Consider the following 27,439-nt stretch of genomic DNA (forward strand, 5'->3'; position numbering starts at 1 on the left):
CAGTAGTTATGTAAAAACAAAACGGGTTGATAAGTGTAACGGGACCTCCAGCAGCAGGTGGCAACAGTGAAGGAGGGTACTAAACAAGGTAACTGAACATTTTGCTTTGTACAGCCATCTACAAGATTTAATTTTGCTTTGTGAAGTTTTTGCATTGTGCTGTACAAACAATAAATATTGTCTGTTTTTCCAGAGAAGTAATGAAAATCTACTCTGATTATTTGAGTGTGTTCTAACTTTAACAGGAAAAGAATATATAGATACATGTAGTCATTGACTAACCCAACGCAGCAGATCTGAGAAGTCTTCAACAGAATCATAGTTTGGAAGGCAGCTGAACAGTTCTGCTGGTCTTGCACCAGGAGTTGGCGATGGAGCAGTCAAATGGACTCTCGCTGGAAATGAAATGGTGTCTTAGGTGGAGAGAGGACTGATGGGAGGGCAGACAGACAAAACAATTCCTCAGCTCCCCAAAAAAAACACTGTTCTCCCATGTAAATAGTGTATATCGTTCTTGTTTATCCTTAATTTCCCATCATGTTTGTATGGGCCTGATGCTAGTGGAATAAAGAATCCCTGATATTTGATGTTTAAACCATCCGTGCATGCAAACCTCATGTCACATGTTTGGTGTAGTTGGCAGGATTTCCACAGAATGAGCATCAAGTCATGGCAGAGGCAGTTGAAAAGTGACTGAGGACTTCATGAATACACAGGGATGCCATTTGGATTATGTAATGCGCTGCCACCTACATGTATGTGATGGCTAAAGCTTTTGGTGACCTTAATTTGCAGTCCCTCATTGTGTATCTGGATGACATACCCATCTTCAACTCGACATTTGAGGAGACCATTACAAGTCTAGACTTTATCCTAGCCCGCTTGTTGCAGTTTAACTTGAAAGTCAAACTGGAGAAGTGCCAACTTTTCTAAACAAAATATGACACCAGGGACACTTTGTTACCAAGAAAGGCCTGACGGCTGATGAGAAAATCTGAGCAGTCGAAGATGGAGATGCAAATGCATGGTCTGGCTGGTTACTACTGGAGGTTGGTGCAAAGCTAGGCACAGTTGGCTGTCCCATTCTACAGTTTAATGAGGCGTTAAGAGGATGCTGCAGGGAAAGGTTGAGAAAGGATGTACAAGGCCCAACACTTCATGAAGCATCACAGAGAGTTGGACCCCAGCATGTGAAGATCCCTTTTGAAACTTGGAGCAGGAGCTTACCTCATCACCTGTCCTTGGCTATCAACATTTCCAATACCTTCTCACACTGGAAACCAGCACCAGTTTCCTTGGCCTCTGAGCAGGTCTGTCATAGGTTCACAGACAAAAGGAGAGTGGTTATTGCTTATGTTAGTGTGACTCCAGCATGACACTCGAATTGCAAGATTTGAGGTGGGCTATTTCTCAGAGGTTTAGAGACATTCTGATTGCTGCAGTGTTTGGAGTGTTTACTGACAACAACCCACTCAGAAACTTCCAAATGTCCACCAAGCTGCAGCAACAGAGACCCAATGAGCCACAGAACTCACACAGTTTGATTCCAGATCCAATACAGGTCAGACAAAAGTAATGCAAATACTGGCCATTCAGTCCCTAGAGCCTGCTCCCCCATTCATTAAAATCATGGTTGATCCGCTTGTGTTTCAAATTCCACATTCTCCAAATAGCTTTTGATTCCTTTGCCTAACAAGAATGTATCTATTTCTGCCTTAATAATATTTAATGTTTAATGTCTTCCTTACTCTGACCATATACCCTTATAACCTATTTTAAAATGGAAAACAACTTAGGAAAAAAGGCTGTTTTTCAGTTTCAGTATACTCCATTGCCTACATTTTCAAGTATTTGCTGTGATAACTAGGGTTATTATGAATGCTTAGCTGACTTTAGGAACGTCCAGAAACACTTATCTCAGTAGATGGCAGTTTAAAGAATTTAATAAAATCTTATCGTAGTGATAGTAACAAGGTCAGCCAGGTAGACCTCACAGAATATGAGTTCCCTGATTGGGGCTGTTAACCTGGTCCAATCAGGGAGCCCAGGCTGACAGATATAAACAGGAGTGTCAGAGGTCTGTTCACTCTGAGAGCTGGCTCTGAGGGAGCTGGATCAGTGTCAAGGACACTCCACGTGTAAATAAAGGGTGACTTAGTGACGGAATACCAGCCTCTGTCGAGTTGTTTCAGTGGCAAGGAGAGAAAAGTAAGGTTCTTGAATAAATTAACTCGCAACAGTCATATTTGAGTTGGGGTAAGCATTTCTGGCATCATCCCATTATTTGAGAAGCTTGACTTGTTTGATCCTACCACTGAAGTCTGGGCCTACAGAGCGTATTACCTGTATGTGGAAAGAATGTGTTTTTTTTTCCAGGCAAATGACATTGGGGCAGAGGAAAAGCAATGAGTAATTCTCCTGACAGCTTGTAGACCTGGATATTTTTCGGTTATTAGGAACCAAACTTTCCCTGAGGCATGAGAGACTAAAACCTAAAACCTTTCAAGAGTTGATGAATTTAGTTAGTGAATAATTTGACCCCAAGCCTCTTCTAGTTCTGAAATGCCATCAGGTTTACTTGGCAATTCGAGAATTGGGGGAATCTATATCAAGATTTTTGATTAGGTTAAGAACTGGTAGAGCCACGTGACTTTGGTTTAACCCTTAAAAGGTGCTGCGAGATGGCTTGGTACGTGGGATTAATGATGTAACCATGCAAAAGTGCTTATTAGCTGAAGCCCAACCAGACTTCAAACAGGCAGTATCATTGTATCATGGCTTTATCATTGCAAAATATGGCAAGTGGAGCATACGAGTTGCAGGGTATTCCGATGGAAGCAGACACCCTCTCCAGTCCGACTGAGCTTGGGGAACACCACTTGGGTGAAGATAATTGCATTGCCTCACTCAGGACATATCCTGAACAGAGGGACTCTAGGTCAGCCCACAGCAAAAACCCCAAAACAAAGCCAAGCCTCGGCCAAACAGTTAAAATTTTCTTCAGGATCCGGGCTGGCCGGCCATTGTAATTGCTGCTAGTATGTGGGCTCGAGACAGCAAGAGTCCCACTAGGCCTGAATTGAGTATGAGAATTCATAGGCCCATATCCAAGGGAATGCACACTGTGGAAAATCCACCCACAACTGGTTTGGAATAGTTAAATTGCTTAGCAACATCCAACTCAGAACCAATCAAAATGACCATCTGGTTAAATGGTCATCCAGTTCTAATGGAGGTCGATACTGGCATGACTGTTTCGGTGTTCGCAGAACCAGTCTTTAAATAAATTTGGTCTGGACTCCAACACCAAAGTTTGCACAAGACCTCGGCTAGACTGAAAACCTATAGTGGGGAACCTTTACAGATTAAGGGTACAACTTTGGTTCCGGTCTCTGATGAGAAGCAGCTGATTCAGTTACTACTGATTGTAGTATAAGTCTTGGGCCCAAGCCTGATGGGGCGGAATTGGTTGAGAAAAATTCATCTAGATAGGCTTGACATTTTTCAATTAAAAAATGACTGCCTGAGTGAAATCCTAATGAAATACTTGGAAGTTTTTCAGTAATGTCTAGAGACTATCGAAGGAGTCAAGGCCACCTTCCATGTTGACCAGGGAAAAATTCCATGAATCTGAAAGGCCCTTTTGCCTTACGGACAAAAGTAGATGCAGAAATCAGGAGGCTGGAAAGTGATGAAATCATCAAACCAGTCCAGTTTGTGGAATGCGCAGCACTGGTCGTACTGATTGTGAAGCCCGATGGGTTGGTTCACATTTGTAGAGATTTTGAACAAACAGTAAAGTGCTTTCATAGCTGGAAAAATACCCAATCCTTCGCATAGAGGATTTATACACAAAGATGACGGGGGCCTGTCCTTCACAAAGCTGGACATGAGCCATACATACTTGCATTTGCGTTTAGATGAGGATTCCTAGAAGTATGCTACAACTAATACCCAGCAGGGTTTATACCAATATATGAGACTGCCATCTGGGGTATTGTCAGCCTGTGTAATTTTTCAGCAGACAATGGAGATGGTTTTATAAAGTCTACTCCAGGTCCCCATTTATCTAGATAGTCATACAACATGGAAACAGACCTTTCCGTCCAACTAGTTGACACCAACCATGATCCCAAACTAAACTAGTCCCACCTGCCCGCGTTTGGCTCATATCCCTCCTAAACTTTCTTATTCATATACTTATCCAAATATCTTTTAAACATTGTAACTGTACCTTCATTCATCACTTCCTCTGGCAGGTCATTCCACAGATGATGTGCTAATAACAGGGAGAACCAATAATGAGCACTTCGGGGCTGTTAACCTGGTCCAATCAGGGAGCCCTGGCTGACAGATATAAACAGGAGTGTCAGGGGTTCTGCTCACTCTGAGGGAGCTGGATCAGTGTCAAGGACTTGCTATGTGTAAATAATGGGTGACTTGATTATGCATACCAACCTCTCTGGAGTTATTTCACGTGTCTTTCAATGTAGTAGGTGAATGAGTGTTTGTTTTTACAATCTTTGTGTTCTGAGGGTCACTGGACTTGAAATGTTAACTCTTTCTTCCCACCAATGCTACCAGATCAGCAGAGTTTTTCCAGTAATTTCTGTTTTTGTTAAAAATCTTTGAATAGCTTTTTTGAATGGGTTTTTTCCAGTACAAACTGTATCTGGGTGATATCTGTATTAAATTGAAGTTTATCTTTTCATGTCTATTACAAAGATACAGCTGCTGATGTCTACACATTGTGGATGCTGGATGAGTGGCTATGGATGGTGTATGTGTTTGCTGTATGAGTTAGCATGGAGCAGCATAGAGAATATTAGGGAGTATGGAGAGATATGAGGAGTAACATTGTGTGATGATTGGAGGGGCACAAAAATTAGTTTAGGATTGATTGTTATCAGAGAACTGAGGTGGACCTTCTAACCAAATAACCTCTGCACTGACACTATTCCCACTTCAAAATCCAAATACCTTTCCAACTGTATCTCTTAGAGACTTATATATGGTGGGAATGAAGTTTGGAGACTGTCTCCGGTTTTGAAAGGCTGGAGTTTCCTGAGCCTAAGAGGGAGGTGATAGCATTGTGGTAACATCACTAAACTAGTAATCCAGAAGCCCAAATTAACACTCTGGGGTCATGTGTTTTGAATTTGCTATGGCAAAGGCTGAAATTTGAATTCGGTGAAATAAATGCCTCCAACAAAAGGCTAGTCTACTGGTGACCATGTAACCACTGCCAGTTGTTGTTGTAAAACCCCCATCTGGTTCACTGATGCCCTTTAGGGAAGGAAATCTGTTGTCCTTACCTGGTCCAGTGTATATGTGACTCCAGACCCATGCAAAGTTACTGTCCTCAGGACAATAAATGCTGATCTAGCCAATGACATGTACATCCCATGAATGAATAAATAAGAATACCAACATCTGGGACTGTCTGTCCTCCTTACGTATTGTTTTCCTATTTATCTTTACATCTCCAACAGTGTACAATTCATTTTGCACCTTCATCCAGACTATCTATATAGATTGTAAATAGTTGAGGCCCTAGCTCTGATCCCTGTGGCACCCCATCTTCTCTGTTTCTCACACACATGTATGCGCACACACACAGCTGTAATGGTCTTTTATCATGTTAAATTTGAAATGGGTTGGAGAGATAGCACCTCTGCTTGGTGTATGCTCTTGTTCATTTATCAGCCATGGAATCATAGTCATAGAGTTATACAACACAGAAACAGGACCTTCATCCCAACTCCTCCATGCTCACCAAGTCTCCTAAACTGAACTAATCCCATTGGCCCAAATCCCTCTAAACCTTTCCTATCCATGTACTTGTCCAAATTTCTTCTAAAATGTTGTAATTGTACCTGCCTCTACTACTTCCTCTGGTAGCTCGTTCAATATACACACCACCCTTTGTATGAAAATGTTACTCCTCCAGTCCCTTTTAAATCTTTCCCCTCTCACCTTAAACCTATTCCCTTTCGATTTGGACTCCTGTGTCCTGGGGAAAAGACCTTGGCTATTCACCTTTAGAGTCATATAGCATGGAAACAAACCCTTTGTTTCAACTCATCCATATCAACCTGGTTAACCAAACTAAACTAGTGCCATTTGCCTGGATTTGGCCCATATCCCTTTAAAGCTTTCCTTTTCGTGTACTTGTCCAAATGTCTTTTAAATGTTATAATTGTACCTGCCTCTGGCAGTTCATTCCATATATGCACCCTGGTTTATCTTACCAAAATGTAACACCTCGCATTTATCTGAATTAAACTCCTACAGCCATTCCCTGGCCCACTGGCTCAGTTGATCAAGGTTCTGTTGTACTTTTAGATAACCTTTTTCACTGTTGACTATACTACCAATTTTGTTGTCTCCTGCAAACTTACTAACTATGCCTCCTATATTCCCATCTAAATCATTCATTCAAATAATGAAAACCAGTCCAACAACTTTGTCAAGCTTGAAGGCCTCTAATTGTTTCTCTAGTTGTGACAGACCTCCCACCATCCTTAATTGGTCAGCAAGCTTGCCCAGTCAGCCAAAGATCAGTAGCTGTTTCCTACACATTACGGGTCTCTGATCTCCACTTAGAACATAGAACATTACAGCGCAGTACAGGCCCTTCGGCCCTCGATGTTGCGCCGACCTGTGAAACCAATCTGAAGCCCATCTAACCTAAACTATTCCATTATCATCCATATGTTTATCCAATGACCATTTAAATGCCCTTAAAGTGGGCGAGTCTACTATTTTGCAGGCAGGGCATTCCACGCCCTTACTAACCTCTGAGTAAAGAAACCTACCTCTGACATCATCCTATATCTATCACCCCTCAATTTAAAGCTATGTCCCCTCGTGCTAGCCATCACCATCCGAGGAAAAAGGCTCCCACTGTCCACCCTATCTAATCCTCTGATCATCTTGTATGTCTCTATCAAGTCACCTCTTGACCTTCTTCTCTCTAACGAAAACAGCCTCAAGACCCTCAGCCTTTCCTCATAAGACCTTCCCTCCATACCAGGCAACATCCTGGTAAATCTCCTCTGCACCCTTTCCAATGCTTCCACATCCTTCCTATAATGCGGTGACCAGAACTGTACGCAATACTCCAAGTGCGGCCGCACCAGAGTTTTGGACCTGATGGCAGTGTTCATAAGCCGAGTGGAAAATTGCAGCACTGAAGAAAAGGGTGAAGCTTGTTTCCTTTGTGGGCAGGTCAATTTCAGTTCTTCATGTTTTCTTCCTAACCTTCTATTTTATGACTTGTGGTGTTGGCTGCTTGGGTATGCTTGTTCAGTTGTCAGCATTAGACACACTCAGGTGCAGAACAGCTTGCCATAAAGCTTGAAAAGTCTCCTCTGCTCAGCTCCAATGATGTTGCAAGTAATTACCCTTCACAGCACCAGTGTGATAATTCCCATTTCTCACATCACACTATCCCTTTGGTCTCTGGTGATAAGCAGATATTAACCCAATTACAGCCAGATTTGTACTGAAGATAAGTAGGTTGTCAGTACATGTTTAAGCAGAACCCTACCGGTAATTGAAGCAAGGAAACATTGAAATGAACTTAGGGTGAAAGGGATACCAATTTACTGTGTCACTCAGTTATCTCAGTTGCTTCTATAATTCTTTAATAGAGGATGACCGAATATCTTTGATAATTCCAATTATTTCCCTAACTCTATATTTCTCTTTTTTCTCCTGTGTAGGTTACAAACTCGCTTTCAATTACTTGAAAGCGAAAATGTACATGCATGCAATTGACATTTGTCATAAGGTTTGTATAATGTGGAGATTTTAAATAAAAATATTTTATTCACTAAGTAGCTGTATTTTCTTCTCTGACTGGAAAAAACCTGGACTCTAAGGATTAAGAGATTTCACAGGCTAAGGTTATTTTCCTTCAAATATTAAAAAGTTACAGCATGATTGATCGACGTTTACAATATATTGAGAGGAGCTGATTGGGTTGATGGCTAGGAGGTTTAGGACTAGGGAGACATATTATTATTAGTATATTAGTATTATAAATATTAGTGTCAACTCTTTCAGGAGTGAAGTTGGAGACAGTACACAAAGGCTGGTAGAAGTTTGGAATTCTCTTCCAAAGAGATGATATTAGATTGAGTATTAAGTTTAAAATGAGATTGATCAATATTTGTTAACCAAAGGTATTCAGAAATGGGGTGGAAATGCAATTTTGTGGAGTTAGCCATGATCACATCGAATGGTGGAACAGGCTTCAGGAGTTAAATAATCCACTGCTGTTCCAATGTTTCACGAACAGTATGACTGCCTTTCCCCAAAATCATTTAGCACTTATTGGATAAGCAACTTGAGTCCCCAGCAGCATCTAGGAGACCAATTACCCATCTGAGTGGACTCCTGTCTAAAGTGCAATGATTGGGAACCCTACTGAGTCTTGCTTGAATCTCTTGGGTTTAATATTGTACCTTATGCGTCTTTTGGTTTTGATTGTTTTATCTTTCCGATTTTCAGGTGCTGAAAAACCACCCAACTTATCCAAAGATTCGAAAGGAGGTTTTTGAAAAGGCTAGAGCTTCTATTAAGCAATAAGAAATAAGGATTTTACCACAGTTGTAATTGTATAAGGTCTTAGACAAGTGGATTAACAAGCATCCAATGAAAAGAAAATTCACAATCGGGTTCATTTTCAGTAATAAAAAGAAGCTTGAATTAGTTCATTTGCCTTTTTTTACTGGGCCTAATGCAACTTATTAACATCCATTAAGACAAACTTTCAATTAATTTTCTTCTTTCTTGTCTTCGATTGTTGACTTCCTTACATGTGGGTATTAAGTGAGAGAGACTGGATATATTGAGTGTCAAACTTCTAAGTTAAAATCAAAGGTAGGAATGTTGTCTTCAGGCAAGATGACGATGAGCGAAACTATTATGAGAGTCATAGAGTTGTAGAGATGCACAGCACGGAAAAAGACCCTTCGGTCCCACTTGTCCATGCAGACCAGATATCCTAAATAAACCTAGTCCCATTTGTCAGCATTTGGCCCATATTCCTCTAAACCCTTCCTATTCATGCATATACCTATCCAGATGCCTTTTAAATGTTGTAATTGTACCAGCCTCCACCACTTCCTCTGGCAGCTCATTCCATACACGCACCACCGTCAGCATGAAAACGTTGCCCCTTAGATCCCTTTTAAATCTTTCCCCTCTCAACCTAAACCTAAGCCCTCTAGTTTTGGAAACCCCTACACCTGGGAAAAGACCTTGTCTATTTACCCTATCCACGCCTCTCCTGATTTTATAAACCTCTAAGGTCAGCCCTCAGCCTCCGATGCTCCAGGGAAAATAGCCCCAGCCTATTCAGCCTCTCCCTATAGCTCAAACCCTCCAACACTGCCAACGTCCTTGTAAATCTTTTCTGAACCCTTTCAAATTTCATAATATCCTTCCTAAAGCAGGGAGACCAGAACTACACACAGTATTCCAATAGTGGCCTAACCAATGTCCTGTACAGCTGCAATATGATCTCCCAACTCCTATACTCAATGGGACCTTTGAACTTGTACATAAAGGTCCCTTTGTTCCTCACTACTCCTTATTGACCTACCATTCATTGTATATATCCCTCCCTTAGACCTCCCAAAATGCATCAGCTCACACTTATCAGGATTAAATTCCACCTGCCATTGCTCTGCCCAGTTTACCAGTAGATCAATAATAGACTAGCCTGAGACCATCTGCTTCACTAGCAACAACAGCAAAAATTTTCAGCAAACTTTACTTACACCTTCTCCATTCACAACCAAGTCACTAATGTGCAGAGACAGCAAGGGTCCCAGCACCAATCCTGTCGTATACTGCTAGTCACAGGTTTCTAATTACAAAAACAACCCCTTGCCTCCTATTTGCAAGCCAACTTTATATCCAGTTTGCCAACTTGCCTTGGATCTGATGGGCTCTTATCTTTTGGAGCAAACTTGTCAAAGGCCTTACTGAAGTCCATGTAAACTACATCAACTGCATTACCCTCACCAACATATTTAGTCACCTTTTGAAAAAACTCAATTGGTCAGACAGGATCTCCCTCCAACAAATCTACGCTGAATGTCTCTGATCAATCCCTGCCTTTCCTTGATTAATTCTGTCCCTGAGGATTTTTTCAATAATTTCCCTACCACAGATGTCAAACTGGTCTGTAATTACCTGGCCTATCTCTGCTGCCCTCCTTGAACAAAGGAACCACTGAACATTTAAAAGTGCCAGTCGTCTGGCTCTTCACCTGTGGCTGGCGAAGTATTCAATATCTTTGCCAGGACCACAATCTCAGCAGCTTGGGATACATCTCATCAGGCCCTGGAGATTTATGCACTTTTATGACTACCAATACCTACTCCTCATTAATGTTAACATGTTCTAGAACCTCCCTATCGCAACCGAAATTTCCAGCATAGTGTCTTTTTTCTCTGTGAATACAGAAGAGAAAGAAAGAAGACTTCACCCACATCTTCTTGCTGCATGTAGATTGCTCTTTTGGTCTCTACTAGGCCTCACTCTTTCCATGGTCATCCTCGTGCTCTAAATACCCTTCTAAAATGACTTGGGGTTTTCCTTAATCTCCTTTGCCAAAGATGTTTCATGGCCTCTATTTGCCATCCTAATTTCTCTTTTTTAAGCATCCCCTACATTCTCTATACTTTTGAAGGGCCTCCCATGTTTGTAACACAATGTATTGAACATATGCTTTCTTCTTTTTCTTTGTCCACCTCCTGATATCTCTTGACATCCAGTGTTCCCTTGACTTGTTGCCCTTGCTCTTCACTCTTAGGGGAGCATATTACCCTGAATTCTCACTGTACTACATTTAAACAACTCCCACTTTCCAAATGTAGACTTAACCTTCAAGTAGTTGCTCTCAGTTTACATTTGCTAGATCCTTTCTAATGATATTGTGTTCCTGAAATGAAAGGCACATCTGGCATTGCTACATTTCTATGTGGAGAGGTGGTAATGTCACTGACTAGCAATCAGAGCCACAGCCTAATGTTTTGGGGATGTGGAGTTGAATCTCACCATGGCAGGTCATGAAATCCGAACTCAATAAAATCTGTCAGACAGACCTATCTGGTTCACTAATGTCCTTTACGGAAAAGAATCTGTTGTCCTTAGCTGGTCTTGCCCACATATTACTTCTTTTTATTCATTCACAGGATGTGAGTTTCACTGGCTAGGCCAGCATTTATTGCCCATCAGGGAGTTAAGAGTCAACTATAATGCTGTGCGTCTGGAGTCACATGTAGGCCAGACCAGACAAGGATGGTAGTTTCCTTTCCTAAAGGCTATTAATGAACCAGATATGTTTTTCCGACAATCGTCAATGGATTTGTGGTCATTGTTAGGCCCTTTAATTCCAGATTCTTTATTGAATTTAAATTTCACTCCAGGCTCCCAGGAATGGATTTGCTCCTTAACTGGCCTCTAGCAAGCCACTCAGTTGGAATAAAATGTTACAACACCTAAAGAAAGCAATGAAACTGGACAGACCATCTAGCATCAACCTAGACACCAGAATTGCCAACAGCAAACTTAGCCCTGTTGAATTTACAAAATCCTCCTTATTAGCATCTAGGGGCTTGAGCCAAATTGGGAAAGTTGTCTCACCAACTGGTGACGCAGTAGTCTGAACTAATCATACTTACAAACCAATAATATACACAGAGGGTCCCAAACAACACCATCACTATCCCTGGATATTTCCTATCACATGGGCAAGTTGGGCCTAGAGGAGATTGCGATCAACTGGTACACAGTCTTGCAGGATGTGGCCTGGGAGTCCTCAACATTGACTTTGCATTCGGGATGTTCTCTGGCATCAGGCCAAACATGGGCAAAGAAACCTTTTGGTGATTTATCAGTACTCCTCAAACTGAACACAAATTGGAGTAAGCAGTGAGGTGGCAAGTGTGTAGAATGTACTCAAGGTGGAGAACTTTAATGTTTCGTATTCAAGGGTGATTTGGCAGCAAGACTATGGACTGAGCCAGTCGAGTCCTAAAGGATATTCTTGCTAGACTGGGTCTGCGGCAGGTGGTGAATGAATCAGCAAGAATCAAATCAGAGATCTACAGCAGTGAAAAAGACCTTCGCCTATTGCATCCACACTGGTCAAAAGCTATACTTAATTGACCTTGTTCTCACCAATCTGCCAGCTACAATGCTTCTGGACATGTCAGTATCGGTGGAAGCATTGCAAAGTCTTTTTGGAGACTAAGACGATACCCTTCATCCTATTTTGATAAACTTCAGACAGTTATAGAAATTCAAACTACGTATCGGTAAGGTGCTGTGAGCCAAGAGTAGAAGCAGAATCATACTTAATCACAACCTGTAACCATATGGCCAGGCATATATCCCTGGCCATGTAGATGTAGAAGTGGACCATTCAGTCCATTGAGTCTGCTCTGCCATTCAATGAGATCATGGCTGGTCTGATAATCCTCAGCTCCATTTTTCTACCTTTTCCCATAACCCTTGATGCCCTTATTGATTAAAAAAAGTCTGTCTCTGCCCAGAATATACTTAACAGCCCAGCCTTTACAGCCCTCTGCAGTCAGGAATTCCACAGATTCTACTACCTCCGAGAGGCTAAATTCTCCTCATTTCTAAAGTTTTGGCAAAGATCTGTAGCTCAGGTTGTGGGTGAGGTTGTTGACTTGCTTGCCGAGCTGGCTTGTTCTCATTCAGACATTCGTTACCATGCTAGGTGACATCATCAGTGGAGCCTCCGATGAAGTGATGTTATTCTACTCTGCTTGGATTTATACTGGTTGGTCCGTTACGGTGAGTAGTGTCATTTCCGGTTTTGACCTGTATGGGTTTGTATATGGGGTCCAATTCTACGTGGTTGTTGATTGCATTACGGGTGGAGAACCATGCCTCAAGGAATTCCCATGTGTGTCAATGTTGCGTGTCAACGCAACAAATTAGAAGAGACCCACCACCTCATCAACAGTGTATTCACAGGGATTAAATTCATAAGGGAAGAAGAAAAGAACAATCAACTTCCGTTTCTGGATGTTAAAGTTGAGCGTATGACCAACGGGCAGTTCCAAATGTCAGAATACAGAAAAGCCACCCATACTGACCAAATCCTCAACTTCCACAGCAACCACCCCAACATCCACAAACAAAGCTGCATTAGGACCCTATTTAAATGGGCCAGGACACACTGCAACACTCGAACTACGCAGGAAAGAGGAAGAGCACCTACACAAAATCCTTGCTTTAAACTGATATCCCCACAACTTCATCCGCAGATGCCTACTAAACAGGCAACAATAGGAGGACATCATATGCCCCAACACACTGCCACACTGCCCTACATCAAGAATATCGGAACTGACAACAAAACTCCTAAGACCAATAGGAATCATGGTGGCCCACAAGCCCAAAGCCACTCTATGACATACACTTACAAGGATTAAAGACCCCATTCCCACAACATGCAGAACCAACGTGGTTTACAAAATACCATGCAATGACTGCCACAAACATTACATCGGACAGACAGGAAGGAAACTAGCCATCAGAATACATGAACATCAGCTAGCAGCAAAAAGCATGACGAACTCTCCTTAATATCGGTACACTCAGACATTGAAGGCCATCAGTTTAACTGGGACAAGATAACCATAGTAGCCCAAGTCAAACATAGACACACACGGGAATTCCTAGAGGCATGGCTCTCCACCCGTAATGCAATCAACAACCATACAGAATTGGACCCCATGTTCAAACCCATACAGATCAAAACCAGAAATGACACTACTCGCCATAACGGACTGGACAGTATAAATTCTAAGTGGATTAGAATAACATCGCTTCATTGGAGGCTCCACTGATGATGTCACCTAGCATGGTGACAAAACATCTGAACGAGAACAAGCCAGCTTGGCAAGCAAGTCAACAACCTCTCCTCATTTCTGTCTTCAATGGGTGAGATGATGCCTTAAATTTTGGGATTATGTGATCTGGTCCTAGAGTCTTCCACAAGGGGAAACAACCTTCCTGCATTAGAGATAGTAGGAAATGCCGATGCTGCAGAATCTGAGATAACAAAGTGTAGAGCTGGATGAACACAGCAGACCAAGCAGCTTTCCTGCTCCTCTGATGCTGCTTGGCCTGCTGCGTTCATCCAGCTCTACACCTTGTTATCTCAACCTTTCTGCATTACCTTGTCTAGTCTCCCAAGAATCTTGTATATTTCAATGTGCCTACAGCGCGTGGACTGCAGCAGATCAAGGAGGCAGCTTATCAGAACCTTCTCAACTATAACTGGGGACAGATAATAAAGGGTGGCCCAGCCAGCAATGCCCAGGTCCCATGACTGAATATTTTAAAAAATGAAGTTGTCTTTCATTCTCCTAAATTCCAATCAGTACATGCCCCGATCTAGAGACACAGAAGTCTACAGCTCATAAAAAGGTCCTTTGGCCCATTGAGTCTGCACTGTTCCAAAACAACTACCTACCTATTCTAATTCCATTTTCCAGCACTTGCCCATTGCCTTGTACGCATTGGCATCACAAGTTCACATCTAAATAGTTTTTAAATGTCAACAGGGTTTCTGCTTCTACCATTTTTTACAGGCAGTAAGTTCCAGATTTCCACCCTCTGGGTGATTTTTTTTTCACATCTCCTCTAAATCTCCTGCTGCTTACCTTAAACCTATGTCCCCTGATCATTGATCCCTCCACCAAGTGAAAAAGTTTCTTCCTATCTGTCCTGTCTATGCCCCTCAATTTTATGTTTCTCAATCACATTCCCCCTTAATCTCCTCTGCTCCAAGAGGAACAACCACAGTCTGTCTCTCTTCATAACTGAAACTCTCCAGCCCAGGCATCATCCTGGTAAATCTCCTCTGCACCCCTCCAGTGCACTCACATCCCTGCTTTAATGTGGATTCCAGAACTGCACACAATACTGCAGTTGTGGCCTAACCAAATTTTTGTACAGTTTTAACATCACCTTCCTGCTCTTAAACACAGCTAATGAAGGCAAATATTCCATATGCCATCTTAACCACTTTGCCTACCCGTCCCGTTACCTTAACAGACCAGTGGACGTACACACCAAGGTCCCTCTGATCCTCAATGCTTCCCAGGGCTCTACAGTTCATCGTGTAATTCCTTGTCTTGTTTGTCCTAACCAAGTGCATCACCCCACACTTGCTTATATATACTGCAGTCATCAAGAACTTCAACACTAATCCCTGTGGAACTCCAATCGACACAGGCTTCCAATCACAAAACCACCCCTCGACTGTCACCCTCTAGCTACCTGGCACTCTGCCAATTGCAGATCCAATTTGCCAAATTTCCTCGGATCCCAGAAAAAATTTTTTCTTCTGAAAAAGGGTCTAGGCCCGAAACGTCAGCTTTCCTGCTCCTCTGATGCTGCTTGGCCTGCTGTGTTCATCCAGCCCTGCACCTTGCTCCCTGGTGTCAGCAGACGCAGCCACCGGGAAATCAAATGGGAAGGTGGCGTGTGCGCAGTACCGGAAATGACGGCTGGTGCCGAGTTTCCCGGATGCGGGTAGTGGCTGGGGAATGGGAAGAAGGAGGAACTTTGAGCCAGCAACGTGACAGGGCCGCGGCGAGTGATGAACGGTTCCACCTTTACATGCTGGTACGGCATATTTCAAATCTCATCGGACGACCAGGTAGAAGCCGGGGGTGTTCCCCCGTGATATTTACCTTTCCGGAATTCACTGGGCTGAAACAAAGTGTGTTTGGAGGCGGGCGAATAAGTAAAATGGGCAACGGTTTACCGGAACGTGTACCTTGAAGCCCGCGCGGGGGCGGTGGGACGTTCCGCTCCGGGAGGGCGAGCCTGATTGGGCGGGGCCTCGGGCTTCTCTCCTCCTATTGGTCAATCAGTGTATCAATCATCCAGCTGCTGCACAGCCCAGAGGCAGGGGCGGTGCGTGAGCTGTGTGACCACCAAATGGTTCAATGTTGCAAGCAATTGCCCTGCACTCTTTTTCTCTTTATTAAGAAGCCGTCACATTTTTTTTAAAAGTTAAACATAAGCAAACTACTTTTACACATTGTTCTGAAGAGAAGGTGTCTCAGTGCCAGGGACCCAGGTTCGATCCTATCCTATCCTCAGGCGACTGTGTGGAGTTTGTATATTTTCCCCGTGTCTGTGTGGGTTACTTCCGGGTGTTCGGGTTTCCTCCCACAGCCCAAAGATGTGCAGGCTACGTGGTTGGCCATGCTAAATTGCCCGTAGCGTTCAGGTATGTGCAGATTGGCGGTGGGGGGTGGGTTATGGGTTTGGGTGGGATGCTCTGAGTGTCAGTGTGGACTTGTTGGGCCGAAGGGCCTGTTTCTTCACTGTAGGGATTCTATGATTCTAAGTCATATGCGACTCAACGTTTCTAGTATCTCCGGAGCTTCCTTTTTTTTCTTAAAGCCCCTCCAGTCTTCACCAGCCTCACTCAATAACTTGAACACACCATGTTATCATCAATTTGTCCACGCACGCTTAATTGAATCCAAGAATTACAACTTAAAAGCAGATGCTGGGGATCTGAAATGAAAACATAAAATGCCTCAGAAACTCGGGCAATCTCCGCAGAGACAAGCAGAGTAAGTGAGACAACAAGGTGCAGGGCTGGATGAACACAGCAGGCCAAGCAGCATCATAGGAGCAGAGAGGCTGACGTTTCGGGCCTAGACCCTTCATCAGAAAAGGGGGAGGGGAAGGGGGTTTTGAAATAAATAGGGAGAGAGTGGGAGGCGGATAGAAGAGGGATAGAGGAGAGGATAGGTGGAGAGGAAACAAACAGGTCGAAGAGGCGGGGATGGGGCCAGGAAAGGTGAGTGTAGGTAGGGAGTTAGGAAGGGGATAGGTCAGTCCAGGGAGGACGGACAGGTCAAGGGGGCGGGATGAGGTTGGTCGGTAGGAGATGGAGGTGCGGCTTGAGGTGGGAGGAGGGGATAGGTGGGAGGAAGAACAGGTTAGGGAGGCAGGGACGAGCTGGACTGGTTTTGGGATGCGGTAGGGGGAGGGGAGATTTTGAAACTTGTGAAATCCACATTGATACCATTGGGCTGCAGGGTTCCCAAGCGGAATATGAGTTGCTGTTCCTGCAACCTTCGGGTGGCATCGTTGTGGCACTGCAGGAGGCCCAGGATGGACATGTCGTCTGAGGAATGGGAGGGGGAGTTGAAATGGTTCGCGACTGGGAGGTGCAGTTGTTTGTTGCGAACCGAGCGTAAGTGTTCTGCAAAGCGGTCCCCGAGTCTCCGCTTGGTTTCCCCGATGTAGAGGAAGCCACACCGGGTACAGCGGATGCAGTATACCACATTGGCAGATGTGCAGGTGAACATCTCCTTGATGTGGAAAGTCTTCTTGGGGCCTGGGATGGGGGTGAGGGAGGAGGTATGGTTGCAGGGAAAAGTGCCGGGTGTGGTGGAGCTGGAGGGGAGTGTGGAGCGGACAAGGGAGTCACGGAGAGAGTTGTCCCTCCGGAAAGCAGATAAAGGTGGGGAGGGAAAGATGTCTTTGGTGGTGGGGTCGGATTGCAGATGGCAGAAGTGTCGGAGGATGATGCGTTGGATCCGGAGGTTGGTGGGGTGGTACGTGAGGACGAGGGGGATTCTTTTTTGGTTTTTATTGCGTGGACGGGGTGTGAGGGATGAGGTGCGGGAGATGTGGGAGACACGGTTGAGGGCGTTCTCGACCACCGAGGAGGGGAAGTTACAGAGTAAGTATTTTGAGTCCAGTGTGACTGTTCCAGTTCTGAACTATTAGAATTAGAAATGTTAACTCTTTCTCTGTTCCTAGATGCTGCCAGACCTGCTCTGAGACTTTGTTTTATTTACTGTCTTAAGCTTGATTATCATCCTGCTTCAGAACATTGGCTTTTCTGAAGAGGAGCCATTTTTCTACTGAGGTGCTAAGTCTCTCACCACAGATACTCATTTACTGAGACAACAGTGTGGAGCTGGAGGATCACAGCAGGTGAAGCAGCATCAGAGGAGCAGGAAAGTTGATGTTTCAGGTTGAATTTCCAGCATGTACTGTTAATTTTCTTCTACAAGAGCTAGAAGTATGTTCCTCAATGGATTACTAAACTTTGTTGACCTGATCTCCCCTTTTCCTGCCTGTTCCCTATAATACTTGACACCCCTCTAACATTTTAAAAATCTTGCATGTCAGCTTTGGATATATTCAGTCTTTGTGAGATAGACAGTTCCAAATGTGTACAATCCACTGAAAGTAGAAATTCCTCATAATTACTGTCTTAAACGTTAACTCCTTACTTCTGAAACTGCCCCTCAGGATTCCCCCATGATACGTGCTTTCAGCATCTATCCTGTCATGCCCTGTCAGAATCTCAAGAATTTCAATACAATCACCTCTCGTTCATATAACTTCAGAGCAAGAGTATGCCATTTAGCCCATCATGACTGATTCTCCATTCAGTAAGATCATGCCTAATCTGATTGTGGTCTCTGCTTCACTTTCTTGCCTGCATCCCATAATCCTTAACTCCCTTGTCTATAAAAAAAACTATCTAATTCAGGCTTGAATAAATATAAAGACTCTGCAGTTGTTCATTAGCTCTGGTAGTCATTTCTGATATATTTTTGTAGGGTAGAAATGACTACCAGACTCCTAAGCCCCCATAAGATCATGATTGCGTACAAACCTACATCAGCATTGTGCTAAATGTTATCAAAGACTACGGGGTCTTCAGACTTTGACAGTAAACAAGACCAGCGTGATATACAGAATACCATGCAGCGAGTGCAATAAACATTACCTTGGGTAAACAGGGAGGAAACTGAAAACCAGGATACACAAACACCAGCTGGCAGTAAAAAGACACGACCAATATTCACTTATCTCAATACACACAGACAAATGAGGGCCATTGGTTCAACTGAGCCAAAGTGACCATACTGGGATAGGTGAACACCAGACATGCAAGGGAATTTTTGGAAGCCTAGTTCTCAACACGGGATTCCATTAACAAACATGTAGAAACATGTATACAGACTGCTGGTAAAACAACAGAACCGGAAGCGACAAGACCATCACACCAGGGGATCATATAAATCTGGAAGGAAGCAGAACACCAACGCTTCAGTTAGAGGTTGCACTGATGATGTTGCCTAGAAGGGTAACGAAACATCTGCACACCACAGAACAAGTGGCTTGGCGAGCTAACTAACAACAGCATCCACAACCCAAGCTACAAATTTTCACTAAGACCTTAAAAATTTAAAGACTCTGCCTCACTACCTTTTGGGGAAGAGAATTCCACACTAATGACCCTTTGAAAAAGAAGTTTTGCGTCTTAAAAATGCTGCAACAAGAACATCTCTCATTCTGCTAAACTAATGATCATAGGCTTATCCTGTTCAATCTTTCTTTATAAGTCCTTCATCCTGTGAATGAGTTGAGATAACCTTCTCTGAACTGCTTTGAAAGCGCTTATGAAGTGAGGAGATCAGAGCTGAACACGGTACTCCAAACGTGATCTCACCAATGCTCTGTGCAAGTACAGTGAAGTACTTTTGTGTTTTATTCCATTTACCTTCCTAGTTACTGCTGCACCTGCATAATAATATTGTGATTCATGTACCAGGACACATGCCTCTCGACCACTGTCTGTCTCACTTTTAAATAGTATACTGCTTTTTCTAGTGAGTAAATTTCAATGAGTACAGGCCCAACCTGTTCAGTCTGTTCTCTTAAGAAAGCCTCTTCATTCCAAAAGCCAACCCAATGAATCTGCTCTGACTACCTTCAATACTAATACATCCCTTCTTAAAAAAAGTAGACCATAACTGTGGACAGTGCTATTTCAAATGCCATGTCACAATGTCCTGTGCAGTTTAATCAACATTTCCTTACTTCTGTACCCCCTCCTTCTTGCAACAATGGGCAACATTTGATTTGCTCTCCTGATTTATTGCTGTATCTGCTTGTTAATGTTTTGTATTTCAGAAGGTTACCCAGATCTCTCCCCACTGCAAAATTTTGTGGTCTCCATTTAAATAGTATTTTGGCTTGCTATTCTTCCTACTAAAGTGCAAACTTGATGTCCTTGCAAAAGTTTTTTGAAGATAAATGAAATGGAATCATATTTATGTTGTGAGTTGTTGATTCGGAATGCAACACCAGAAAGGGTAACTGAGCAGATTCAGGAATGACATTCAAAGATCAGTTGGAGCTGCAAATAGAAAAGAAATGCGGCGCTATGTGGAAAGAGCAGGACTGATTGGATGGCTCTTTCAAAATGTTAGTGCTGGTATAAATGACCTCATTTTATGGTTCTTCAAATAGTATTTTAAATCAATGTGCATGTAGGGGGTGCATTTGTCTTTGTCTTTTGCTGTCAGTTGGCCAGTAGTTCACAATGGGGGACAATCTGCATCCTGGAAACAAAAATAAATGTTATTAAGTACATGATTTTCAGCATTTGACATGTCAAAAACATTAATCAATTTAGAACTTCTGGAAAAGAGTCATATTGGACTTGAAGCATTCACTCTGTTTCTCTCCCCACAGATGCTGCCAAACCTGCTGGGTTTCTCCAACCATTTGTTTTTATTTTATATTTACAGCATCTGCAGTATTTTGCTTTCATTTTAACGTTTTGGGTTCTGTTCCTTGCCAGAGCCATAAAACCTGTTTCTTATGTTGTTGAAATCTAGCCAAAATGTCCCTCGCAATGGCCTCTCTTCCATTCCTTGCTTTGTCACCCGTGAAGTTCTGCAAGAATTCATCCCTAGCTTTCTCCTCCACCTCATCTCCAATCAATTCTTTGGTGACACCATCTGCTAAGGGCAGCTTTTACATATCCATTGATATTAGTCCACTACTTCATCACCACTTCTGACGCTTAGCGATTGGTAGTAAGTTCTTCCCTAACCAGTGAAAATCCAAAAACAAAAAATTGGTTTATTTACAAATTGCTGCCCAGCTTTTTAAGGTCATAGAACTTTTTATATTTTTCAGAACTTTTAAATGATACATCAAAGAAAGAATCTATCTATTGCATCTGCCTGTGTTTTTGTATTCTTATCCATGTTTTGCACTTGTGCAGGATTTGTGGAAGAGATTCTCCCAGGTAAAAGTAGATATAGCTCATGAGTGAGGTGATCAGATCTGTTTGTAGTTACAATTTCAGCACTTGATACTGAATCCAAAATAGGGAAGAGCTTCCAGCATTTCCTGTTTGGTCAATATATTTTTAGGGATGTTAATATATAATTTCACTTAACTTGTGCCACTGAATCCTAAGACATGGACAGGATTCTACATCAGTGCTGTTTTATTAACATTCAAGGTATCAAGTGTATTAACTCAGTCAGGTAACTTGCTTATTTCTGTGCAGAAACCACAATGGTATACCTTTGCATGCATATTTTTGTAGTTATAATTTTATTTGGCAATGTCTAAACTAATGGATGCATCATTAACTTACTAGGTTTATTGACTGTCACTGACTGTTCTGACTCGAGAGAGTGGTTAGTCTTGACTATTTGCTGATTGGAATGTTGGAGTTGTAACTGAGATGATTCAATGAAATGAAGGATTGTTCATAAATTAGTCATAATTTAATTTAATTACAGTTGCAATTTCTGGACTGAAACTTAATTGGTAGCGCATGGTACTCTGTATGTTGAAATATATCTCCTGAAGCAGGACACTAGGAAGCTCGGAGGAACAGAGGGATCTTTGGGTATTTATCCACAAATCCCTGAAAGTGGCAGATCAGCTTAATAGGATAGTTAAGAAGACATACTGGATACTTGCCTTTAGTAGTTGAATATTATAAGAGCAGGGAGGTCATGTTGGAGCTTTCCGTAGGCCATAGCTGGAGTACTGTGTGCATTTCTGGTCACCTCACTGTAGGAAGGAAGTGATTGCACTGGAGCGGGTGCAAAGGAAATTCATCAGGATGTTGCCTCGAATGGAGAATTTCAGCTAAGAGGCTGGATAAGCGCGGGTTGTTTTCTTTGGAGAAGAGAAGGTTGGGAGGGTGGGGGGTTGTCTGGTAGAGGTGTGTAAGATTATAAGATGTGTGGATAAGGTGAAGGCTCACTAGCAGAGGGTCATAATTTTAATGTGAAAAGCGGGAGATTCAGAAGGATTTGAGGAAAAACCTTTTCATGTAGAGATATGTTGAAAGCAAAATGCACTGCCTTGGAGGTGAAAAATCACATGACACCAGGCTATAGTCCAACAAGTTTATTTGAAAACGCAAGCTATAACCTGGTGCCATATGATTTTTTTTTAACCTTGACCACTCCAGTCTAACACTGGCATCTCCACATCTTGCCTGGGAAGGTAGTTGAGGTAGAAACCCTCATGTCTATTAAAATGTACTTGGATGAGTACTTGAAGTATCATAACATTCAAGGCTATGGACCTCTTGTAGGTAGTAGTGTTAATGGGCTGATGATTTGTGAACCTGAGATTAAATCCCACAAAGACAGGTGGTAGAATTTTTAATAAATCAATAATCAAACAGTTAGTTGCTGTAATGGTGAGCATGGATCGACCAGACTGTCATTAGAAGCCTTGTTTCACATATTCTTTTGTGGGAAGGAAATCTGCTGTTCTTCCTTGGTCTTGTCTGTGACATGACTCTGTACCCACAGCAATGTGGTTGACTCTTAATTGCTCTCTGAAATTAATTTAGCAAGTCATTCAGTTATATAAAAAAACTACAAAAAAGTCACAAGAATAAAATAATAACATGCAACTTGACAAAAGGCGTGTCCAATTCAGTCCACCCTAAAGAATGTGGACTGCAGTGGTTCAAGGTAATGTCTCACTCATCTTCTCTAGGATTAATAAAAGCGGGCATCAAATTGGCAATGCTCATGTTCCATTAACAAATAAGTGAAAGTTGCCAAATGAAACTCCTCAAGAGATAGTAAGAACTGCAGATGCTGGAGTCTGAGATAACAGTGTGGAGCTGGAGGAGCACAGCAGGCCAGGCAACATCAGAGGAGCAGGAAAGTTGACGTTTTGGGTCAAGACCCTTCTTCAGAAATGAGGGAGGGGGAAGGGAGCTCTGAAATAAATAGAGGAGGGGTGGGGCTTAGTTAGGTAGGTGGGATGGTCCCATCTACCTTCCCCAGCCCCACCCCTCCTTTCACTATTTTGTGAGGGGTGCCCAATAACAATATTTCTTTTGAACTAGTGGCCTAAAATTTTGCTGAAGTACCTGGAGTAGGGATTGAATATATGGCCTTTTTACTGAGGTGAGTTTCCTAATCCGTTGCATCAAATAGGATAGATATGATTTTGTCATGAGTTAGCTTTTGTAAAACTAGTTCCAAAGACCAGGGGCTGAATTTTAAAGATGTGTTTACAGTTGCATAGTCACATGTAGCATCCTTATTTTGTGGGTGAAAGTCAACAGGGGTTTAAATTTTCCTTGCATCACTGTCAATGTAAAATCTGCAATGTAGTAGTGAATGGGGAGGTAATGGCTTGATGGTATTATCGCTGGACAGTTAATCTAGAGACCTAGAAAATGTTCTGGGGACCCAGGTTCAAATCCTGCCACGGCAGATGGCGGAATTCAATAAATATCTGGAATTAAAAGTCTAATGGTGACATTGTCAATTGTCAGCAAATCCATGTGGTTCACTAATGCTATTTAGGGAAGGAAACTGCCATCCTGACCTGGTCTGGCCTGGCCTGCATGTGATTCCAGAACCCACAGCAGTGGGTTTCACTCTTTTCACTCTTCACTCTTAATTGCCCTCTGGGCAATTAGGGATGGCAACAAATAGTGCCTGGTCAGTGATGCCCTCATCCCATTAAAGAATAAAGGTCATGCTTTATATTACAGGAAGGGCAGACAATAAAATCTCCTCCAATAAAAGTTAAGTATATTATGGGATACGCATGCATTCGATTTTTAAGAGCGTATGACTAAAAATTTACTGAGGCTTGATTGCGTTAATGATGTAAATTAAATTTGCCTGTGTTGGAATATATTTTTTGGGAAGGGTGCTTCTGTTTTAAGGGAAGCACAGAATTAGCAGTGTGGTATGTGAAAATTATTGAATTAATCGGTAACAGGGTACACTCTGGAAGCAACTGCTCTGCTTGGTGTTTACTCTTTGCTGATTCGCATGCACTTTCCAAGCGGAATTGTACGAGTCTGTTTTTTGAAGTTCATTTTGCACAACTCCATGTATTTCAACTGTGTTATGAAACTGCTGACTGTGGGTTGTGCTTTGGGGATTAGACCATGCCGAACAGCACAGAGAAAAAGTAAGTATCCTTTATGTACTAATTTTTAATGGTGTCTCTAAATTAAACTTCTTCATTTATCAGCAGATCAGAACATAACAAGTTTAATTTAGAGACTCATTGTGACAATTGTAAATGATAGCTCTGGCATTTGTGTTCCTAACTTTACCACCTTTATGATGACTTTGGTGATGAAGTTGGCACTTATGATCCTGGCTGATGGTAATACTGGCCAAAACAGATTTGAGTGAAACTTGGCTTGATAGGTCATAAAAGTTAGTTTTGTATTTTCTTTGCACTTGGTCAGTCATAGAGATGTAAGCATAGAAACAGACTGTGCCGACCAGATATGCTAAATTAATCTAGTCCCATCTACCTGCATTTGGCCCATAACCCTCTAAACTCTTCCTATTCATATACCCATCCAGATGCCTGTTATAATGTTGTAATGTATCAGCTTCCACCACTTCCTTTGGCAGCTCATTTCATACACACTCCACCCTCATTCAGCATGATCATGACTGATCATCCAACCAAGTACCCTGTTTCTACTTTCTCCCCAGACCCTTTCTCCCTTAGTACTAAGAAAGGAGGACAAAAAGGAAAGAGAAGAAGTTACAGTTACAAATTACTTAAAATCAAAGATATTAGTATTAATTTGTGTGAATTAGAGTCCAGTAATTCAATGTTCAGTGAGTTTTTTCAGTTGGCTCCTCTGACAGAATCCTTTTCATAGGAGCTTGGATGTTGGTGGATGTAGTAGAAGGCACTCCAATATAATTCTTGTAGACTGGGAATTAGTTCTCTTCCAGGTGAATTATAAGATTCTTTATAGAATTAAGGGTTTGAGAGAAATTGGAGGTTTGAGGCTATTGAGGTTCCCCAGTTCTGAGGAAGGGTCACCGGACCCAAAACGTTAACTCTGTTTTCTCCTTCACAGATGCTGCCAGACCTGCTGAGCTTATCCAGCAACTTTGTTTTTGTTCCTGATCTCTAGCTTTGAGTTTGATTTTCTTTTGAACCATATGTGTTGGGGAGGCGCATTTGCTATAGCTCCATTGTCTGGGTTTGACCAGAATGTCTACATGTTGCAAGGGTATGACGTTCCACGAGGATGATGAGTTAACATTTGTCCACTGGAAAGTTCTGGAAAGCACATTGTGATCGGCAGCAACCGTTTTAAGTCCAGCGAGTGTACATTTTTAAAATATGTAAACAAGAGCATATAGTTTTTAACAAAAATCTCTTAATGCCTTCTGGACATGACACTTTGTAAGTAAAAGTACAACTTGAATTTTTTTTTAAAACCCTGCATTTATAAAGTGCTTTTCAGAATCATTGGGCAATTAAAATTGCTTTAGCCATTGGAGTATTTTTGAAATGTATTAACTATTGTGATGTAAGAAATGTGGCAGCCAATTACTCCCTTGCAATGTCCCACAGAACAGCAGTGTGATAATGACCAGATAATCTGTCTTTGTGATTTTGTTTGTGGGATCAATATTCACCAGGAACACCAGAGATCACTCACTGCTCTTATTAAAAGCAGTACCATTAGTTGGGGGCACAGATATCATGGTTTTATTGGGACATTTTCATGTTTTCACTAAATGCTCCAGCGTTCTGATAATTTTCCCCAAGTCGTTCAGATGTCCTGGTTATCAGCTTTTCCCGTACGTGAGCCGAATCAGACTTTTCTGTAAGCACGTCTTATGCATGGCATCAGCAACTTGTCACTTTCTCTCTGTCTCTCTCTCTCTCCTGAGCCTGATTCCTTTTAACCCACTCCTTGAGTTCTGTTTATTGTCAGCAAACCCAAATAAAACTCTTGTGCTGCACCCTGGGAATTGGAATGCAGTCCAATTGCCAGGGTGCTACTGCATATGCAGAAATCCAAAGCCAGGAAGGAATCAGCTTTAGGTAATGACAGAAGATGTGCCAGTTTGGCAGCCATACTTGAAGAGTTTTTAACTTGCTGTAATGTGTAAAACAATGCAAATACAGAAAAACAGTCCTGCTGATTTCCCAGTAAAAATCTGATCATTCTAATTTATTATAACCAGAAAATAGCATCAGAAATTAGTTAGAAAACACTGGAATAGTTTGGGAAAATTGTAGGAATGGGATGCAAGCCCCACTCCATTGATATAGGCAGTCACAAGATTTGGAGCACTATTTGGCATTGGTCACAATGAGAATGCTCATTGGAAAGACTGGGAAATCAGCAGAGCTTTATTTGCTGTTCAGTGTCAATTTACATATTTTAGCAGACCAGCAAAGAGAGCCTGAAACTGCATACTAACTGGTTGTATTGGATTCTCCCTGTTCAGTTTCATTTAGAAAAAAACACTTCCTTAGTCTCCCCTGCACCTGATACATTTCATGTCACTCCAATCTCTGGATACACATCCCCTCCAGGCAAAAAAGCTTTCCTTGCTTTTGCTTTTAAACGAACAGAATGATGGTAAATTTATTAAATGATAGATTGGGAAGTGTTGGAGTCTAAAGGAAACTGGGTGGTCCCTGGCTTGAGTCACTAAAAGTGAGCGTTCAGGTGAAACAATCAGTAAGAGAGACAGTGAGGTATGTTGGCCTTCATCACATGGGGATTTGAGTACTGGTGTAAGGATGTCTTGCTGCAGTTTTATAGAGCCTTGTTGAGACCATACTTGGTGTATTGTGTACAGTTTTGGTCTTCTTATCTAACTGAGGATATACTTGCCATGGAGGGAACGTAGACAGAAGTTAACCAGATTAACCCTGGATTGATGGGATCGTCTCATGAGGAGAGGGTGATGGAAAATATTCTCTAGAGTTTTGAGGAACAATCAAATTGCGATTTGGAATGTTCTAATAGGCCATAGCATGGTGGATGTCCTTAGATGTCACCCCGATTGGTGAATCTAGAACTGGGTGATGTAATCTCAGAATAAAAAGAAGGCCATTTAAAATAGTGGCTGCAAGAGCAGGTCAGAGGCTAGGAATACTATGTCGAGTAACTCACTTCCTAACTCCCAGAACCTGTCCACCCTTGAAGGCACAAGTTAGGAGTGTGATGAAATACTCCCGCTTGCCTCGATAGATGCAGCTCCAACAGCACTGAAGAAGCTTGACACCATTCGGGACAAAGCAGTCT

The 27,439-nt window shown here is 42.3% G+C and overlaps 2 protein-coding genes across 4 annotated transcripts in view; both read left to right on the forward strand.

The window, feature by feature from the left end:
* The window catches only part of LOC109912771 (tetratricopeptide repeat protein 21B-like), a 116,033-nt gene extending 107,438 nt beyond the window's left edge, over window positions 1-8,595 (forward strand). The window contains exons 29-30 of the mRNA XM_048618359.1: window positions 7,728-7,795; window positions 8,518-8,595. Coding sequence (XP_048474316.1) covers window positions 7,728-7,795; window positions 8,518-8,595 — 146 coding nt within the window. The remainder of the gene's footprint in view (window positions 1-7,727; window positions 7,796-8,517) is intronic.
* A 6,972-nt stretch (window positions 8,596-15,567) lies between these two features.
* Window positions 15,568-27,439, forward strand: part of LOC109933309 (guanylate kinase) — a 42,928-nt gene continuing 31,056 nt past the window's right edge. The window contains exon 1 of one of the 3 annotated variants that reach the window (XM_020532283.2): window positions 15,568-15,724. In XM_020532283.2, coding sequence (XP_020387872.2) covers window positions 15,592-15,724 — 133 coding nt within the window. In that variant the 5' untranslated portion in view covers window positions 15,568-15,591. Of the gene's footprint in view, window positions 15,725-16,249; window positions 16,304-27,439 lie in introns of those variants that run through there. The other 2 variants (XM_020532286.2, XM_048607329.1) reach the window with 2 other exon arrangements.

Source organism: Rhincodon typus, chromosome 2 (assembly GCF_021869965.1).
Source record: "Rhincodon typus isolate 14 chromosome 2, sRhiTyp1.1, whole genome shotgun sequence".
Taxonomy (NCBI): Eukaryota; Metazoa; Chordata; class Chondrichthyes; order Orectolobiformes; family Rhincodontidae; genus Rhincodon; species Rhincodon typus.